Source organism: Perca fluviatilis, chromosome 14 (genome assembly GCF_010015445.1).
Source record: "Perca fluviatilis chromosome 14, GENO_Pfluv_1.0, whole genome shotgun sequence".
Taxonomy (NCBI): Eukaryota; Metazoa; Chordata; class Actinopteri; order Perciformes; family Percidae; genus Perca; species Perca fluviatilis.
Window position 1 is genome coordinate 4,645,053 of NC_053125.1, and position 20,021 is coordinate 4,665,073.

The window sequence follows — 20,021 nt, forward strand, 5'->3', positions numbered from 1 at the left end:
CCCATTTTATAATTCATTTTTAACCCTCACTTTTTTTCTACAAAATGGACCAAATGAGGCTTAAATGAATACAAGAGCTGAGTGAATTGGAATTGGAATGAATTGAAGTGGAACCAGCTGAAAACACATTGACATGATCACCATAATGTAACAAGATATGACATAACTAAACCCAAACATAAAGCCAAGTTATGGAGGAACAAAGTCCATGTTCATTGTTATGAAGTGACTAAGTTGGAATCCAAATCTCAATGAAAGCTGACAGAGCTTAAATAGTGAAGGTGGTGACTACTCATTCATTATTTTGTGTTTTGTTTGTTTGTACTTGTCCTACTTGTCCTAAATGTGTAGGACTAGAGATGCTTCTACTGGAAGTCCATGATCTCATAACACATGTAAGGGTTGCTCCTCTGGGCCTGATAAAGACAAGTTTAAACAACAAAAGATAAGCCTAGCTAAAGGAAACATTTGTCTATTTGTACTCGGCTGTGTTCCTATCAGACAGCTTTTAATTAGAAGGTTGGTTTGAACTACTTCCGACTGAGGTGTTAATTTCGACGAAGCTGAAATGATTGGGAGCCGCTCACCTTTTAACACTGGAGTCACTGAGGATGTTGATTGAGCCCTGTGATAAAACATCCGCTAGCCGATAACTAATTATTAGGTATTTCACTGTAAAGGACAGAATACAAAGCAATGAATATACATGCTTAAAAGAAGAAAAAGAATGATGACAAAATGTATAAGGCTACTTCTAGTGTCACACATACATACAGCCCTGTGTTTTTTATCATAACTACCTTTTAAACATTTTACGATAAATAAATAGCTACATACTGACTCTCTCGGACTTTCATGTGCTGTGACGATGACATCTTTTTGTTTTTTCTTCAAGCTTTATTGAAAAACGTGTATATACAGTAAACGACATCTTCTGTACATCTTAAAAGCCTACGTTAAAAAACGAGCCAAAAACTTCATATCCATATTTTGTAAAGCTTACAGAGGTCATATGATCTAACCGCTTTTTTGTTTGTACAGTTAGATTTAGAAAAAAAAATTCTTTACTATTGGCAGCCAGCTCCAAAAAGCTTGGCTTCTTTTTCAAAAACGTTGACTTACGTAAATAAAAATTGGTTAAAATAATTATTAAATGTATCACATAATACTCTGAATAAAGCTTTCTATCATATTGAGTGAATATACAAACAATACATTTTCCCAAAGTAATGTAAATATGAACAGAAGCAATCAAATGTGACTTTTTCTGCAGGTATAACGGTTAGTGTCTGTGACGCTGAAATCATTCCTGCAGCCAACCGGATTGGTTCGTCATCAAGCGCGTTCCCCCTACCGTGGACGTGATTGGTCGCTCGAGAGAGACACACTCGTGACGACGTGCTGAGTTCGAGCACACCTGATGCTCATTAGGACTGGGAGGCGGGAGGTGACAGCCGGTTTAAAAGACAAACGGAGAGCAGTCGCTCTTTGCTTGTGACTCCGTAACAGAGCGGCAGTGTTAAGGGTCCATGCCACTACTCAGCTGACTAACTAACCCGCCGACTAACCCACCTTAGACCGCTGTGGAGGCTGAACTGTTCCAGGGCTGACCTCCCGAATCCTCACAAGCAACTCCATCTGTTTGCAGCCATGTTTGAGGTGAGTCAAGTACGCATCCATTCCTAAGAATGCTGTCTTTTGACATTTCCTCTTGACTTCTCACTTTCGTTTAGGTTAGTTTTTTATTTTTTTAACCCGGTTTCAGTAAAAGTAACCTCCATTACAATCAGTTCCTCTACTCGTACTTGGTAGGCTAGGTTGTGACGTTTATGGTGTAATGTGTATATTTGTTGGGCTTTCACAAATTTAATAAACATTCCATCATTAGACGCAGCCCTTTCCTCTATGAATTATAGGTAGATATAAGGGGAAATCCTATAGTGCGTTCTGCTGTGCTGGTAGAACTCTTGGAGCTTTAGTCATCCCACTATTGAACACACAGAGGGCTGGCTTTGGATTAAACTGCAATTCCTGTAGGCTAGTAGATACTAAAAAATATGGCTTTTAAACAATCCTAATCCTTTTTTTTTATTTTTTATATTTTTAGTATGTACTGCAGCTGCTCTTACTAAGTACATATGCTACTGTTGCATACAATTGATTGGGACCTTCTACTTAATTTCATAATTTAAACTTTGGCCCATTTGCTCATATGCTGTGCAAAGCATTGTGGGTCAGAATAATCAGGAAAGCATGCTGGCTTACATACTGCAAATTTTGACCAGTTGCAGTAGACGTAGGTATATTTGGCGTAGTAAATTTGTCATACTATCTATTGGGACATCCTAAAGCTAAATCAATAGTATGGGTATTTGAGTTCCAGAAGCTAGTAGCAGATGCTAGCCCAGACATTCCTCAGTCACTCTTTCACTACTCCCTCTATAATGGCCCCTTTTTTAGGAGAGTTACTTTATAGTGAGTACTACATGTTGGACACTTCTGGAATTTTCATTGTGAGATTGTTGGCAGAAAGTAGTGTACTGTGGACACACTTTTTGCTCCCTTTTGTAAATATGAGGGCATTCTAGAACATCTTTGACATGCAGCATTAATTCCTGTCAAAGCCTTATAGGTGCTGTAGCTGGGAGGTTTCTTAAATTTGATCCTGTGTATTACCCACCCATCTTTAAGCTTTTCTGAAAGACTAAAATGAAACTTCCACAAGTCATGCTTTTGGTAGTGTTTTGGAACCGATGCAAGCAGGGAGACAAGGCAGGACTTTATTATAACCTGCTCAGCTCAAACTTGTATATTTTTATATATTTCAGACCAGTAGTGACGAATTGTTCCTGCCCTCCTACCAAGATGAGGAGCTGGTGGACAACCTGCTGTCCGGTGAGGAGTCGGATGGCGGTGAAGGGCTCTCCCTGGCTAGGGCCCTGCTCCCCCTGGTAGAGGCATCCTCCCCTCCCCTCATCCCCTGGGTCTGCTCCACCCGCTACAAGACTGAGCTCTGCACCAGCTACGCGACTACTGGTTTATGCAAGTATGCCGAGCGCTGCCAGTTTGCCCACGGCCTCCACGAGCTTCATGTTCCCTTCCGCCACCCGAAGTACAAGACTGAGTTATGCCGCAGCTTCCACACCACCGGCTACTGCTACTACGGAAGCCGCTGTCTGTTCGTCCACAACCCCACTGAGCAGCGCCCTGCCCTGCGCCGCCGCAAGAATGTTCCCTGTCGCACCTTCTGCTCCTTTGGAGTTTGTCCATTCGGCACCCGCTGCAACTTCCTGCATGTGGAGGGCAGCGACGTCGGCGGCGGTCTGGAGTCTCCAGACGTCGTCCAGGAGAAGCCTGCGCCCGTCTCCAGACCCCTGCTCCAGCCACAGACCAAGGAGTGGAAGCCACGCGGCGCTCTGTGCCGCACCTTCAGCTCTTTCGGTTTCTGCCTGTACGGCACACGCTGCCGCTTCCAGCACGGCCTCCCCAGCAAGATCAAAACCTCAGAGCAGACCCACGGAGGGTCCTTCTTCTCCCAGCTGTCGGCTGGCAGTTCAGGTGTACCTTCCCCCACCTCCCTCTTCATCTCCACCTCGCCGATGTCTTCCACCTCGTCTTCTCCTCCGTCAGCCTCCCCTCTCCCCACCCCGCCTGCGGAGGCCACAGCCCACAACGCCTTCACCTTCTCCAGTCAGCACCTGAGTGACCTGCTGCTGCCCCTGGCCCTCCACCTGCAGCAGCTGGAGAGCAGCAAGGCCCAGGAGATCTGGGACAACAGGGCACTCTAACTGGATCTGGCCGTAGTTGGAAACCAGCATCAGCACTGAACACCACAGCTCAATTAAATGTTTTTTTATTTTTATGAACCCTCCCCTTTTCCCTAGGGTGTTTTAATATATTTTTAAGGTTAGATTGTTTACTTGAATGTTTGTCAGCAGGTCAAGCAGGCCTAGAACTGTTCAATTGCAAATCAGTCTGCAGTTGACCATTGGGTCAGTGGTCTCAGGAATCCCAACAGTTGCTGCCATATGAGAGGAGATATTTTATATATTTTTTTTAAAACTGTTGTAAATTATTTAACTTGAGTAAATGAAATGTCTGACCTCAGAATCATGAATAAACTAATTTTAAATCTAACCTTTATGTCATGGTGTCTTCATTGGGCTTCAGCACTTAATGCTAATTGGAAGGTTGCCTGTGAATCAAGGTCACACAAGAATGGTAGGACTATAAAATGTTTGGTTTACTATAGCAACAATGGTTAACATGGACACTGATGGCTACATGCAGCATATGCTATTTTAGATGGTAGCGTTCCAACAGTTTGGGCCTTTCTGTTTCTCACACTCTTCGCACAGTTCAATTTAAAGAAATTCTTCAGTTTGCGGAAGAACACGACTGGCCTGAACACTGCCCTCAGCATGGTGCATATGAGAAATTTAGAAATTGCCACATCTTAAGGAATAGCCTATTGCAAAATGAAATGTTTGCATTATTTATGCAAATGCATGGATGTGGAAACCGGAGTGCTGAGGGGGCTGCCCCTCCCCTTAAAAGCAGGAGTTTGAATATGGACAGTTCTGATACAAAAACTTTCAACATGAAGGTAAACCATTCTCTAGTTAGGTGTAGGACAATTTACAGCTGTGACAAACCATTGTCTACTCTGAAGTAGGTCGGTTATGTTGAGTGTATGAAATGTCTGTATCCTCACTGCTGCATTTCATAAACTGATGATCTGGTTATGGGTTACATCTGACTCTGATCCAGGCAGTCTCGCTCCTTATTTTACCTTTTTCTTTATCCAGGTAAGTCGATTGAGAGCAAATTCTCATTTGCAACGACAACCTGTCACATTCTCAGTTCCACATTCATACCTGGAAGCTGCCCAGTACAACCAGACTGATCAGCTCCACTGGAGAGATTAAGGGCCTTGCTCAAGGGCACCTCAGTGGTGTTAATGAGGGAGGGACAAGCACTGCTCTTTCACTTTCCCCACCCAGATTTTCTCCTGTCTGTCTGGGGATTGAACCGGCAACCTCCCGGTCACAAGCTCGCTTCTTTAACCTCCTTCCTCTCCTTGCAGTTCTTGACAGCGTCAAGTGGAAACACTGGGGACATGATTTTTACAACTACCAAATAGAATAGCTATGCACTATCAATTTACCTCTCACACAAGCATCGCAAAGCTGCAGTCCAATCGCACGGGTGCTACTGTGGTAATTCAATTTTTTGTACAGCTCTGGGTGAGCAAATCTCTGCAGCTGGGTTCCAACATTAGGTCCAAATCCTACTTTTGAAATAATTTAAGATTTTTTTTTTCCTTCCGTTGGTTCATTTTTGTTTGATTATATTGGCATAAATCTAATTCCATATTACACATTCACTTTGGAAAGTGAGAAGCTTGGAACATTTTAAACGGGGAGTCAACGATTTCTGGTTGAAATCTTTTCATAACGTCCATCGATTCAAGAAGGCCAGCTGCATGTGTCTGACTGGTAATCAATTAACCAATCTGTATCTCCCAATGCTCTTCGATCGACCAATCACTGGCCTTAACCTCCTGGCGCGTCACTCACTAGTATACGGAAAATCTCAACATGTAACCCTAGCAGAGTTAAGTTATCCAGAATTAAAACGGATGTTGTGCGTTTTTAGTCAAATATATTCACTAAATTAATGAACTTTTTGAAAACCACTTAGCACATTCAATTTTGATGTGTTACAGACTGCATAATATATTTTATTTTATCAGCAATGCGGTATACTTTAAAAAAATTGACAGACTGGGCCTTTCGGCGTTGCCTTATTTTGAAGAGATGGACGGATGTCTCCCTTTCTCTTTTTTACCAACTTGACACTTAAATGGGTGCCTAGCTATGGTGCCTAGTGTTTAGAGAGCAACGTTAGCTACGCTATGTAAACTTCCACTCCGGCTCTGATGATACACAGCCTTCATTCAAGCTAAGAAGGTAAAGTCGTGTTCAAATACAGATTTTGCGTTGTATTTTCTCTGTTCTTTGACAGCTAACTTTAGCTAATAGCATCTTATTATGTGATTGTAGCTAGCTACAACAGGCGGTAACGTTAGCCTCTGTAATACATCAATGGTAACGTTAGCGTCACAGTGTATTTTACTTTTATGTAACTTAAATAATTCAGTAATAGACTGTATACACCAATCAATGGTAGTTGTCTTTGCGTAACAATAACTTAAAGTAGCAGTTCGGTCCAGCTGATACAGAGTTAGCATGATGGACAGTGAAATAAATTTAATGTTATTCAGAGAACTGAATAATCCTCATTGAAAAAGGTGGTAATTAAAAATGTCAGTAATACATGACGGATACACCAAAAGTCAAGACCTTGCAACGAATCTGATATGTGCTTTTGTAAATTCGGCATATGGCTGATCCACCAATCACGACTCAATTTGAATATAGAGCTAATCTTCTAAATCTAAACTTTAAAGGTGCCCTGCCACACGTATTTAATTTCTTTGTGGTAATGTCTGAAATTCTACCATGGACTCTGTAACATTTTTTTGTAGAAAAAATGCCTTGGTTACCTTGTTTCAAGCCATTTTAGTTTGGTATAGAAAGCCTGCAGGAAGACTCAGCTCGATTTCTGCCAGTTCTCATTAATATTCAACAAGCTAAGCTGTTTGAATCTGATTGGCTAACAGCTAGCCAATGAGAGCCTGGCTGTCAGCATCCTTTACCCAGCGCAACTGGGCGAGCTCATGAATAGTAATGAGCTCAGGCAATATGATGTCAGACTTACCAGCTTTTGTGATTGGTCTGATTTCTCTGCTTATTTCTTTTCAGTGTCTAGAGCTGACAGAGGAGGTAGCAGTTCATTTTCACATTCACCACATAACACAAACACATATGGACCTAACAGATTTCAAAAAATACAAGGAAAAACGGTTTTGTGTGGCAGGGCACCTTTAAAACACTAAGGTTAGCTGTAGGAGCGTTGTTGTTATAAGAAGATGTAGCTAAATGGCCACAGTAGCAAGTGTTAAAGGTGCGCTATGCTGCATGGTTTCAGCGCAATTTAATTTTTGTCTCAAATCGTAGGCATCTCTCCATGATCCACTAGCTGCCTGCCCCCTGAATCCACTGTGAAAAAGCCCGGTCTCGGGAGACAACACGGGTCGTAAACGTCAAACAAACACTAGGGGCACAGGCTGTGCACCAAAATACAACAAACCACGTTCCAGCCAATCACCGACGAGATGGTTGGGGGAGGGGGTGGGGTTTAATGACAGTTAGTCAGTTAGTCATGACAGTTACGGAAACAACTCTGTTTTGTTTGGTATTTACTTGGAACGTCAACAGAAGTGACCGTGCAGGAACTCATAGTGCACCTTTTAACGTAAGGTGCTTTTCCTTGCCAGTTTCTGAGTGGTCATCGTGATCATGGCGGACCGGGAGGAGCGCCGCTTCGCCGAGGTTTCCCGGGAGTCTGTCAAACTCATGGCCGAGAGTGCAGGCGTGGAGCTCGCCGACGATGTGGCTGCTCTGCTGGCTGAGGACGTGTGTTACCGGCTCAGGGAGGCAACGCAGGTCAGTGCTGCCTGGGTGCGTGGACGATTGACCGAAACATTAAAGTGTTACTTTACCCAAAAATGAAGCACCATCCCCATTTTGGGTGGGGTATAACTTTAAAGGCTAAGCTTCATCAGCATATGGGTGATCTTTCTAAAAGGTTAAATGAGTGCAAAACTGGACGTGGGGGTTAGTGTTATTATCATCTGATGGATGCTGATGACTTAGTTGTCCTGTCTACATATAGTGCCAGCCTTCAACAACTACTTAGTCTGCTCACAGCATGGTGTGAAGCATGACATCAAACTAACTCTAAAAAGAGTGTTGTCATGATTGCAAAAACCAAGGAGGATTAGAGGCAAGTTTTCCCTTCCTTCTTTATGGCAGACCAAGCACTAAATGTGGTAAACAAAGTGAGATATTTGGGTCACATCAAGCAATACACTGGCACGCAAATTTCACATATGATGTTAAAACTACCCTTTTTAAGAGCCTACTGTACTCCACTCGTTACAGCCCACTTGTGTTGCAGCTAGCCTGGATGCCGGCCGAACTTAGCCCCCGCCCACAACATTTGAGGTCGGGAAATTCGCTCTGGACTTGATCCGTTGTGGAGCAACTATGCTCGAACCAGAGCTGTTCGGACCAATCAAATTGTCAGGGCGGGCTTTATACGATGATGGACAGATGATCAACAGTAACATAATCAACCACGTCACCAAAGAGCGCTTGGGTTGAATTCGTTTACAACAAAGATGGCTGTTATAGAAGATATTGACAGCACATTCATTTTAAAAGCGGTACAGAGGTGGCCGGTTAGCTCAGTTGGTAGAGCGGGCGCACATGAAGGTCGCACACACACGCAGAAGGTCCAGGGTTCAAATCAGACCTTTGACGCTTTTCCTACATGTCGATGACTCGTGACACGATGTCTCGCATGTCTGCGAGTCACATGTTTGTGACTAGTAATGTTCCCACCTTTTTATGCTGTGTTGAGAAATTGTATGCACAAATTTATGTGTTTAACTTATTCAAAAAAACTAATTATAATGGCTCTAACTCATCCCACACAGAGTGACACAAGGTACACTTCTTGCTTTGGGAAATATTGGAACAAATATCTGTATGTGTTTTAATCACTTCGATCTTATAAAATTAAATTTGTACAGCTTTTTTTTTTCTTGTCGGTGTTGTTGTTTTACATATTTTAATACTGACATGGACCCGTCTGAAATAAAGTTGAATTGATCAGCTGTTTACACTGGGAATTATGCTCATATGGACAAATCTCTGTCATATCATTATAACTAGCCTCTAACATGCAGTACTGATTGTGTGTTTTGGGCCCACACAGAGCAGCTCTCAGTTCATGAGACATGCCAAGAGGAGGAAGCTGACAGTGGAGGACTTTAACAGAGCTCTGCGCTGGAGCAAGGTGGAGGTGAGACTGCTGTAGTGCTCACATCAATGGTCTCTCCCAGTATGCCTGAACACTCAGTCTGATGTTACGCTACAGTGATCACTTCCTTCAGCTTCTTTATCTGTGTGTGTTCTTTAGGCCATATGTGGCTACGGGGCCCAGGATGCTCTTCCTTTCCGCTCAGCGAAAGAAGGAGAGCTTTTCTTCATTGAGGATCGGGACATCAACCTGGTCGAGTTGGCTCTGGCCACCAACATTCCCAAGGGCTGTGCTGAGACCATGGTGCGAGGTATGAGCCACCGCGCTGTCATTAGCTATTGACAGAAGTGTCCCTGATGCTGAAAGTTCACTATTCAGGTCTTTGAATCAGGAGGTATCTGTTACTAATAGTTTCTCCTGTTTTCTTCTTCTGTCAGTAAACGTGTCTTACCTGGATGGGAAGGGCAACCTGGAGCCTCAGGGGACAGGTAAGACTCAGCCACATTATGATCAACAGGCTCAGCACACAGTAGTCTCCTCTGCTCCATTCCATTTCAAGGAAATGAATGTGAGGAGGCAACTTGTGAAATAATTTGCAGTTCAATCTTGTGAAATGCCCCTCTGGTACACGTTCATAAATGCGACACTTTTAAAAGCAGACATTTTTTGCAACTTTTGATGATTTGCCTGACATTGACCGGTTAGTGTAACGTTATGTGTTACCAAACCGATGAGATGACACACACAGCTGATCTAGTGCAAAAACATGCAAGATGGGAATGGAGAAGTGGTGCATGCGTGTAAAACTATTGCTGTGTTGGAAGCTAGAGCTGGGAATGACGTCACACCAGAGTTAGTCTGGCATTGCCAGACCTTCCTCCACAGCGCTGCAGAGGAGGGTCTGTCTAGTCCACATTCTGGGATGGGAGGAAAAATGTGCTCTGGTTTATTGGCATTTCTCTAAACCAATCACAATCATCATGGGCGGCGCTAAGCTCCGCACAGAGCCGCTACAAAATAGTCTCAGGAAGGAATTTTTTCCGGTGGAAGGTGTCCTCAGAAATCCACCAGAGTTTAGAACGCCAACACAAAGAAAGAGGAAGGTAACGGACATCGGCGGAATTTCCTGCGGCACAGGAGCAATCCCGGCAGTGGAACGTCGTGGATATAGACTACACCGGACTTGACCGCGTTCCAGTACAACAAGTCGGATTAACCATTATTTCACTGTGGGACAGTTGACGGCGCGCAATGCTGTGTTTTCTGCATACAGACACTCGTAGCAACATGTCCACAGATAGAAGTGGGACAAAACTGTGTGTACGACCGGTTTAATGAGACACCGGTGCTAATAAACAGTAGATTACCACAGCTTTCACTACTGTTGATGCACGGAGCAGCCATCTTGGATTTTGAGTGGAAACTTGTTACTTCGGACTTCCCTGTTGAAATGGAATGCACCATATCCACCACCTTATTAAATCCCAGGGCTAATTCTGCGCCAACAGGGAGGGAGGCATCCTTCTTGGGATATTGAACATTTTCCACCTATTATACAGTATTATATTATATTATTATATTTAAAGCACAAAAACAACTTCTCATGTTGACGGTATAAACTCTTGATGCATCCACCTGTAGCACCCCGGTTGTATCCAAAGGATATATTGCTGTTTAACCCTTGTGTTGTCTTCGGTTAAATTTGACCCGTTTTCTAAATGTCTATATCAGAAATCTGGGTTTCTTTTTAACGTTAGACACCGATGATTCCATACAACCCACTTCGCTAGTACAACAGAAGATTGAATATTTTATTCAATTTTTTAGCATTTGAAAATGTTAGTAATTTTAATAATAGTAATCTAAATAATTCATAATTTCTGGTTTATTGACTATGAATTCCAAAAGTAAGTGTAAAACTCTTGATAATAAGTTGTGTGTTAGTGATGTTTACACATGGTGGTGAAAAGAAATGTTAAACGTAAAAACAATTGCGCCAAAAACATTGAAAAAAGTGTCAAAATGTCAGGAAAAAGTGTTGATTTTCAGTTTTGACCCGGGAGGACGATGCATGGTCGAGTGGAAGACAACACCAGGGTAAAATGAGTGCCACCTGTTTATAAAGTGGACTTGGCTGAGTGCATCAGTTTAACCCTGATGGAGGGTTTAGAGTGTTTGCGCATCAGTTGTCGGAGCTGACTGTTGAATTGTCCCAGTTCCCACAGCGGTGCAGTCTCTGTCAGATGACCTGTTGAAGTACTACCAGCAGATCACACGGGCCATCCTGGGAGAGGACCCCCACCTCATGAAGGTACGCTGCTGCTGGACCGGGGCGTTCCCCCCTCCGGCTGAGCCACGTGTTGTGTTAACATTTGTTCTGCTGTGTGTTTTCAGGTGGCTCTGCTGGACCTCCAGTCCAACTCCAAGATTGCTGCCCTCCTGCCATACTTTGTTTATGTCATCAGTGGGGTAGGTTTGTCCCATGATCACATCTTGTAGATTTTTTCAAAACTTTTTTTAAACAAATTCAGAATCCAAACAATCACTGGATTCTGACTAGAATCACTGGATTCCGAACACACAGGATTTCCGCGATGTCTTAAAACGTCTAAAATTTTCAAATCAAAATTTTAGGCCTTGAACGTACAATATGTAACTTTCTGCCGCTAGGGGTCTCGCAACCAAAGCAATGGATTGTAAACATAGACGTTTGATGACGTTGGGAAGTTGCGTGGAATTATGGGAGTTTTTATTGCTAAACACTATCGTCGATTAGAATGCATCTGTTCACGGACGAGTTTACCCATTCATGTTTATTCAACGTTACGTTTAGTAACGTTTATTCATGTCATGCTAATAAAATAGCTGCAGTTTCCCCGACATAATTACGTTTTTCTTGATTCAATCTGTATTGGTAGCTAGCTGACCAGTTAGCTAGTGAGCCAGCAAGCTAACATTAGATGGCTAACGTCAGCAGGTTTTAGCTACTGGCTAATGATGATACATTTTTTAGACTATTAAAAAAACTCTGGGGGGAAAAAAGAGAATTCTGACTTTAATCTCAGAATTCTTCACATGTGGCCCTAATCCTCTTCCGTAGAGCTGCAAAGAAAACTGAAACAACATATACATTTTTTCCCTCTCCTCCCAATTGCTGATTGTGCGACTCCTTATGTCCAGGTGAAGTCAGTAAGCCATGACCTGGAGCAACTCAACAGGCTCCTCCACATGGTGAAGAGCCTGGTTCAGAACCCGTACCTGTACCTGGGCTCGTACGTGCGTAGCCTGGTCTCCAGCGTCATGTACTGCATCCTGGAGCCGCTGGCCGCCTCCATCAACCCGCTCAACGACCACTGGACCCTCAGGGACTACGCAGCCCTGCTCCTCAGCCACATCTTCTGGTGAGAACATCACAGAGGATCACATCCATACTATACCATGTGCAAGCAGGGTTGATTATGCTTAATATGAAGCATTTTTTTGAACATTAAAGCATGTAAACATCTTCTAGTAAACCTGAAAATGCTATAATAGCTCTATACATTAAGCCTCACTGATTATTAAATATAAGGCCAAAAATAACTGTCATATAAGCAAGTAGGTATTTGTCCAAAGCTAGCTTGAGTTTGTGGTTTCTGTTAGATTGAAAACTTCATTGACATAATTTTTTGGGAGCCGATGAGATAGATGGACACAGAGCAACATTAAAGTTCATTTTTGAGTCGTGTCTCCGTCCACCTGGTGAACGTCCAATGAAAGTCCTGTTACTGTGTTTTCTCTCCAGGACTCATGGCGATCTGGTGAGTGGTCTGTACCATCAGATCTTGCTGTCGCTCCAGAAGGTTCTGTCTGACCCGGTGAGGCCGCTCTGCTCCCACTATGGAGCTGTGGTGGGGCTTCATGCTCTGGGATGGAAGGTATGTTCACTGCTTCCATCTGTACATCTTAAGGCTGATTTATGGTTCTGCGGAAGCTCCACACAGAGCTTTCTCCCTAGCCTACGTAAGTGGCCTGAAGTTTAGACTTGTGCGTTGGTGTGTGTAGCAGAATAGCAGAGACGGCGTGGGCATTGTGTGGTAGAGCGAGTGAGAGAGTGACGTGATTAGCTTCGGAGCGAGTAGCGACTCTAGAGTCCTAGTGGGAGAAACAAAGTGTCTCTGTGCTTTCTGACCACGGTGGGAAATCTGGAGCAGGAAAAGTTGCCAAATACATCTTCTGGTAATGTCATCCTGGTTAATGTCAAGTTGTCATTACAAAGACATTCCAAACACATTTAATGTCAACTTGTCATGACCAAGACAACCCAAATAATGTCAACTTGTCATGACAAAAACCGAATGACACTTAATGACAGAAAGTCCTAAACGTTTATGACACGTTCATGACAGTGTCATGTCGTAGTTATGACAGTGTCATGTCACGATTATGTCGATACCTTCAAGTAAAGTGTTACCAAATATTGAGTATCTTTGGAACCCTTGACTTGAGACCCACACTAGAGACCGGCTCCATCTGCCGGCTCCGTTTCATTGCTCTAAATGATGCTACTCAGTATCGGGAGCCCCGGTGCTGCTGCAAAATAGTCTCAGGAAGGAACTTGTTTTGGTGGAACATGTTTACGTTCAAAAGTAGTTTTAGTCGTGCGACAGAAAACTCAGATTGGACAGATAGTCTAGCTAGCTGTCTGGTTTTACCCTGCAGAGATCTGAGGAGCAGTTAACCATAGTCCTCACAAATCCACCGGAGGTTAGAACGCCAACACAAAGAAAGAGGAAGGGGACGGACATGCGGCCTAAATGAGGGACATGCGGGGGTATTTCCGGCAGCACCGGAACAATCCCGGAAATAAAACATTGTTGATATAGACTGTGTGTGTGTGTGTGTGTGTGTGTGTGTGTGTGTGTGTGTGTGTGTGTGTGTGTGTGTGTGTGTGTGTGTGTGTGTGTGTGTGTGTGTGTGTGTGTGTAGGCTGTTGAGAGAGTGCTCTTCCCTCACCTCCCTGCGTACTGGGCCAACCTCCAGGCTGTGCTGGATGACTACTCCGTTTCCAACGCCCAGGTCAAAGCAGATGGACACAAGGTGTACGGAGCCATCCTGGTCAGTACTGCAGGGACAAAAGTCCTCTCACACAGCGATCGGCCGTACAACAACATCCTGACTGCTGAGTTGTATGAGTTTTGCTACGACCGACAGCATTAACTGTGACATATTTATCTCCTGTACCATCTGATTCAGACACACTTCTGTCTCTCCCCCACCTTATTCCAAATGTCACTCCCCCACGCTGCACAAGATGCAATGGACGTTTCATGACCTGGCACGGAACGGAATGACTATTTGATGCTACTTATTAGCCATAGAAAAATGTACACTAGCAACAAGAGTTTTCTCAGCTCTAATGACTGTAATTGGACTACTTTAGCAAGTTTAGTCTTTAAAGTGCTCCTATTATGCTTTTTGGCTTTTTCCCTTTCCTTTATTGTGTTATATATCTTTTTTGTGCATATAGGTTAACAAAGTGAAAAAGCCCAAAGTCCCCCAAAAGGGACTTACCATCTCCAACAGAAAACACTGTTCACCAACTGCTCCAAACAGCTCTATTGTAGTCCAGCCTTTACTTCAGAGACAAACGTGGTCACTTTGGAACACACGTTATAATGCTCGCCTAGCTGCTAGCGTGGCACGCCCTCATACTCTGCTTCTGACTGGCTAGTAGTCCTTACCTAGTTACTGTCAGGGCACGCCCTCATACTCTGCTTCTGACTGGCTAGTAGTCCTTACCTAGGTACTGTCAGGGCACGCCCTCATACTCTGCTTCTGACTGGCTAGTAGTCCTTACCTAGGTACTGTCAGGGCACGCCCTCATACTCTGCTTCTGACTGGCTAGTAGTCCTTACCTAGGTACTGTCAGGGCACGCCCTCATACTCTGCTTCTGACTGGCTAGTAGTCCTTACCTAGTTACTGTCAGGGCATGCCCTCATACTCTGCTTCTGACTGGCTAGTAGTCCTTACCTAGGTACTGTAAGGGCACGCCCTCATACTCTGCTTCTGACTGGCTAGCAGTCCTTACTTAGGTACTGTCAGGGCATGCCCTCATACTCTGCTTCTGACTGGCTAGTAGTCCTTACCTAGTTACTGTCAGGGCATGCCCTCATACTCTGCTTCTGACTGGCTAGTAGTCCTTACCTAGGTACTGTAAGGGCACGCCCTCATACTCTGCTTCTGACTGGCTAGTAGTCCTTACTTAGGTACTGTCAGGGCACGCCCTCATACTCTGCTTCTGACTGGCTAGTAGTCCTTACCTAGCTACTGAGCATGTGCGACTCCCAACAAAGATGGAACAGAAGTGAGAGCTCAACACATAGGGTGAAAAGAGGAGCTGCAGCAATGTGCAGTACAACAAAAATATGGTGTTTTTTGAAAATTAAACCATGTAAACCTATTCTGGTATAACCTCTAAATACAATTATGAACCTGAAAATGAGCATAATATGAGCACTTTAATGTTGACAACTAGCTGCCAGACAGATGTTGCCTCACCACGTTGTGGCTGTGATGATGATGTAATGATGAAGAAGTTGTGCCGTGTGCCCTGCAGGTGGCAGTGGAGCGCCTGCTGAAGATGAAGGCTCTGTCTCTGTCTCAGCCAGCGGAGGGGGGCTCCGGGGGTCAGCCGGGCTCTGTGGGGGGGGCTATGGGTTACAGGGTGAGCTCCCCTGGCCTCAGCCCCCCCCCTGAGCCTTTGTCGGAGGCCGCCCTGGGAATCGCCAGCCACCTTCAGGCGGGCGGGGCCGGCTGTCCCTGGGAGGAGTGGACCCCGGTCCCTCTGCCCGCCATGTACTGCGAGCTCTACTCCTTCTTCGGAGACAGCCTGGCGGTCCGGTTCAGTACCGGGCCCGGCTTCGGCAGCTTCCCTCCCTGCGCCCTGGCCCATTCCGATGGCGCCAGGAAGGAACCCCCCGGCCCTGCCTCCAACCCTGACACCACCCGAAAGATGCCTCAGCTGACTGCCAACCTCAACATCAGCCCCCGACAGGACGGGAGTCCACGCACCGATCCGCCCCCCCCCAGCCTGGCAGCTACCGGGTCAGGAAGGTACAGCAAACTTTTTCTTTTCTTTTTTGAAGATTATTTTTTGGGGCTTTTCCCTTTATTCGATACTGATGGTGGATAGACAGGAAAGGCAGAGCGAAAGGGAGGGGATGACACGCAACAAAGGGCAACAGGTCGGATTCGAACCCTGACCGCTGCCAAGGACTCAGCCTACATGGGGCGCACGCTCATACTGGGTGAGCTAGAGGCCACCCCAGAGCAAACACATCTAACTCTTATTGAAAACTAAACAATTGGGTTGGGGTTTATTACAGTTTAGAATTTTTAATTAGTTTTTATTTTATTTTCAACTTTTCAATTTAATTTTAGGTTTTTAAGAGTGTGTTTGCTTAGTTTAGTTTTTCAGAAAGGCTTAGTTTTTTATTTTTATATGTATGTATAATAATTTTAGTTTTGGCCAGGTTAAATGTCTCAGAAGTATGTAGCTACATACTGTAGACATACAAAACACATGGTTGGAGAATAGTCACGATGTTTAATGTTTGCGCTACTTTAGTGTCCGATGTGACGCAATCACACACAGCACCATCTCATGTCAAGTCTGTTCAGTTTCTGTAAAAACTGAAATGATTTATGTTCATAACCCTCCTGTTGTCCTCGGGTCAAATTTGACCTTTGAAACTTTCTATATCAGAACTATGACAAAAGAACGTTGAAAAAAGTGACAAATGTTAGAAAAAGCTACAAAAACGCAGGGAAAAAAATCCCTTTTTTTTTTTTTTCGGAAAATCAGAATAAGTCACAAAAATAACTTGTTTTTAAAATTGTGAAAAAGTGACGAAAAAAAAAAAACATACTAAAAAAAAACGCCAAAAAATTTGAATAAAATCGACAAAGTGTAAAAAAACAACAACAAAATGTTGAAATTTCGACCCAGAAAAAAACAAAGTTGCACAGGAAGACAAAACAAGGGTTAAGTAGTTTTCTCAACCTGGCAGTAGAGTTTCAGTGTCGTTTTAGTTCTTCTCGAAGGTTTTAGTTTTTATGTAGTTTCAGTTTACTAAAAATAGTTTTCACGGCCTGTTTACGTTTTCATTTTCGTTTTGGTTGACTGTAATAACTCTGGTTGGCAGTGCTGAATGTTGCTGACTTTGACTTTCCTCTCCAGGTCCCTGGCTCGCTCCTCCTCCGTGCAGCGCTCCAGATCTTCCTCGTCCCGTTCGGGCCAGCGTTCAGCCGGTCCGTCTCGGGACGTTTTCCCCAAAGCTCGCTTCACCTCTCCTCAGACGGGACTTCCCGTGTTCTCCTTCCTCATCGGCGGGCGGCAAATGGGTCGCCGTTGCCAAGGCCGCCGCCCCTTCCAGACCACTTTTGCCCCGACTCCACCCCTCTCTGCCGTCACACCGCGTGCCTACGCCCACAAACTGCCCGTCATCGGCAGGGTGGGAAAACCTGTGCGCCGCTGGGCGTGTTCCCATTACTCCCTTCACCTGCCTCTCTAGAGACTGCACTACTACACAGCAGGGTCCCACTGCTACAGACTCTACACACAGCAGTAAACACACAGTACACGCAGTTTGGACACGCACAAGCAAATTAAGACAACGTTTCCCACTTTAACATCGCTTCATCGGGCAGCATTTTAGAAACAATTTCAGGAACTGCACTGCAAAAGACAGAAAATATGAAGCACTGCAAGTAGGGCTGGGTGATAATTCAATATGATAATTGATCGTCTTTCACTGGCATAATATCGTGATCAGGTCATAAATCGAGATCATGATATACAGTTGCGTAGTCTAAATTGATCATTTACAAGCACATAACTCAGTTTGACTCAGAAAGTCTGTTTGAAACATTTTGAGGGAATATCATTTGAAGAATTGCAGATCTGTTTTAACATCACACTATCTTTGTGCACGCATGTAAACACAGTTTAAAACAAACTATTTTTTCTCTATAATTTCTTATAGAGATGATGATTATTTATCTAAAATTGTCAGATTTTTCTCCATATCGCCCAGCCCGACCTGGAGGTCCCACGGACCAACAGAAGTTTCTGGGGGGAGACTGTTTACTTTGGTAAACTATGGTTTGTCAGCCGGTGTTGGCCAAATCCCCGACAATATTAGAGTAGTGCAATCAGAATGTGAGAATAAAACTTTATTAGGTCATTTTCCAACATCACTGACAAGTGGTCAGCAATAGTCAGTCGATAAGCCCACATGTCTAAGTTGCTTGTGTTTTCTGTATTTATACACTGTATTTCCCCACTGGGGATCAATAAAGGTGCATCTTATCTTATCTTATTTGCATCATGTTTCTTTGTCACGTATGTGTGGTCAAATTGGTGTATGTTTCCTAATGAGCGTTTTTATAAATGTATTTGCGGTGTTGTCAGAGCTTTTTTTCTCATTTGCTTATGCTCTTAACTGGCAATACTTTTTTGGGACACTTGGTGGCAGCAGAAACCGGTTGGGAACACAACATTGACATTCTACGCAATCCTGTTTATCTGGTCCAGCTAATTTAGTTCTTTGAAAGCGGTTAGTTTGATAGGTTTGTTAGTTCCTAACCCTTTAGGAACACCAAAGTCACACAATAACACAAACTAACCGATGGAGGCAGTAGTCGGAGCAGCAACTCCTTTGTTCTGCGAGGTAAAATTACAGTTTTTGTCAAAGGAGTCTGGTGGCTTTGACACAAGGGTGTAACTTTGGGTTTAACATTTGGTGGGGGGGGGGTTGATATATCCAACTATCTAGGGAGGTGCCGGGACATGTCTGCCTGTATTGAGTGCTTAGTCAGTATAGTGGCCTGTGTATGTGTATTTCTTGCTTGTTTTTGATGCCCATTTATGCAATATGATGTCATTGACAGTGTTTCTCTGTTTGTCTGTATGCCTGATTAAGTGTTGTCTTGTCTTGTTGATACGACTGGTAGGCTAAAAACAGAATTGCCCTTCGGGGATAAATAAAGTTGTTTTGAATTTGAATTTGAAAAGCGACAAAAACATCAACATTTTTTGTAGAAAAAAAAGAGACAAAAACCTGAAAAAAAAACCCTCTAAATTATTGTCAGGGGGGAACAAAAACTCAGCATCGAAAGGCTACCCATGTCAGAAAAAAACATAAAAAAAACTTAAAAAGGTTACAAAACTCCTAAAGAAGCAACAAAAACGTCAAAGAAGTTGTCAAAAAAAAACTTGAAAAACCTCAAAAAAAGCAACAAATGTTGAAAAAAAGCAAAAAAAAACTTTACATAAACTTTACATTTACAACCCAATGCTGAGCAAATAAATATTTGTTAAGATGTGCATAATTCCATAAAAAAACATCCCGAAACAGGTGTAGTGTTTTGGATCTGCAGAAAGTTATGAACAATAAAGCAGAGTAATTAATATTATAATAATAATAATTATGTTAATATTTACATAAAGATATTTGCATGCAGAAAAGGCACACATTGTTGCAGAAAAATTCACCAGAATGCAGGAAATGAAGCGTTTGATGTTCAAAACTTCTTGGGGGACGACCCAGACACCCCTGTATCCAACCCCAATGTTGAACCCAAAGTTACGGATAAGTAGCTCATATAACCCCACTTCAAAAAAAATCCCAAACTATCCCTTTAAGGACTTGTTGCTCTGACAACAGTTCCAGATATAAATTAAGCTTTGAAGAACCAAAAAAAAAATGCAGACTCATGTCAACATTCTTATCTGGATACCTTGGTTATCCACACAGGAAGAACGGGGCCCCTGGTCTGTATAATTCACAAGAGTTTTCAACTGATCTCTCCCTTTGTTTTGTTTTTTAAAGATTATTTTTAGGCCTTTTTTGATAGGACAGCTTAGACATGAAAGGGGGAGAGAGAGAAGGAATGACAATTCTTCAGAAATTGCATTCTCCGTACATGGGCGCACGCTCTACCAGGTGAGCTACCCAGGCGCCCGATCTCCCCCTTTGTTTGGGCCTGTGTCTGTGTCTGTGCCTTGCTCTACCTTTCTAAATAT

The 20,021-nt window shown here is 43.6% G+C and overlaps 2 protein-coding genes across 2 annotated transcripts; both read left to right on the plus strand.

Moving 5' to 3' along the window:
* Window positions 1-1,470: 1,470 nt before the first annotated feature.
* On the plus strand, window positions 1,471-4,137 carry cth1 (cysteine three histidine 1). Its single transcript, XM_039823553.1, has 2 exons — window positions 1,471-1,659; window positions 2,829-4,137. Exons 1-2 carry the CDS (start codon window positions 1,651-1,653, stop codon window positions 3,786-3,788), a joined length of 969 nt encoding a protein of 322 aa, XP_039679487.1. The 5' UTR covers window positions 1,471-1,650; the 3' UTR covers window positions 3,789-4,137.
* A 1,698-nt stretch (window positions 4,138-5,835) lies between these two features.
* On the plus strand, window positions 5,836-18,315 carry taf6l (TAF6-like RNA polymerase II, p300/CBP-associated factor (PCAF)-associated factor). Its single transcript, XM_039823199.1, has 12 exons — window positions 5,836-5,972; window positions 7,403-7,571; window positions 8,908-8,994; window positions 9,112-9,262; window positions 9,390-9,440; window positions 11,169-11,263; window positions 11,347-11,421; window positions 12,133-12,353; window positions 12,737-12,869; window positions 13,921-14,049; window positions 15,552-16,048; window positions 17,175-18,315. The coding sequence occupies exons 2-12, from the start codon at window positions 7,425-7,427 to the stop codon at window positions 17,506-17,508; spliced, it is 1,920 nt and encodes a 639-aa protein (XP_039679133.1). The 5' UTR covers window positions 5,836-5,972; window positions 7,403-7,424; the 3' UTR covers window positions 17,509-18,315.
* The last annotated feature ends 1,706 nt before the right edge of the window (window positions 18,316-20,021 follow it).

Excerpts from the sequence above, each read along its gene's own strand:
- taf6l (XM_039823199.1), top strand. The coding sequence starts at position 7,425 with ATGGCGGACCGGGAGGAGCGCCGCTTCGCCGAGGTTTCCCGGGAGTCT. Across the intron at positions 12,354-12,736 it reads CTCCTCAGCCACATCTTCTG|GACTCATGGCGATCTGGTGA; the intron begins GTGAGAACATCA and ends TTTTCTCTCCAG. Across the intron at positions 12,870-13,920 it reads TTCATGCTCTGGGATGGAAG|GCTGTTGAGAGAGTGCTCTT; the intron begins GTATGTTCACTG and ends GTGTGTGTGTAG.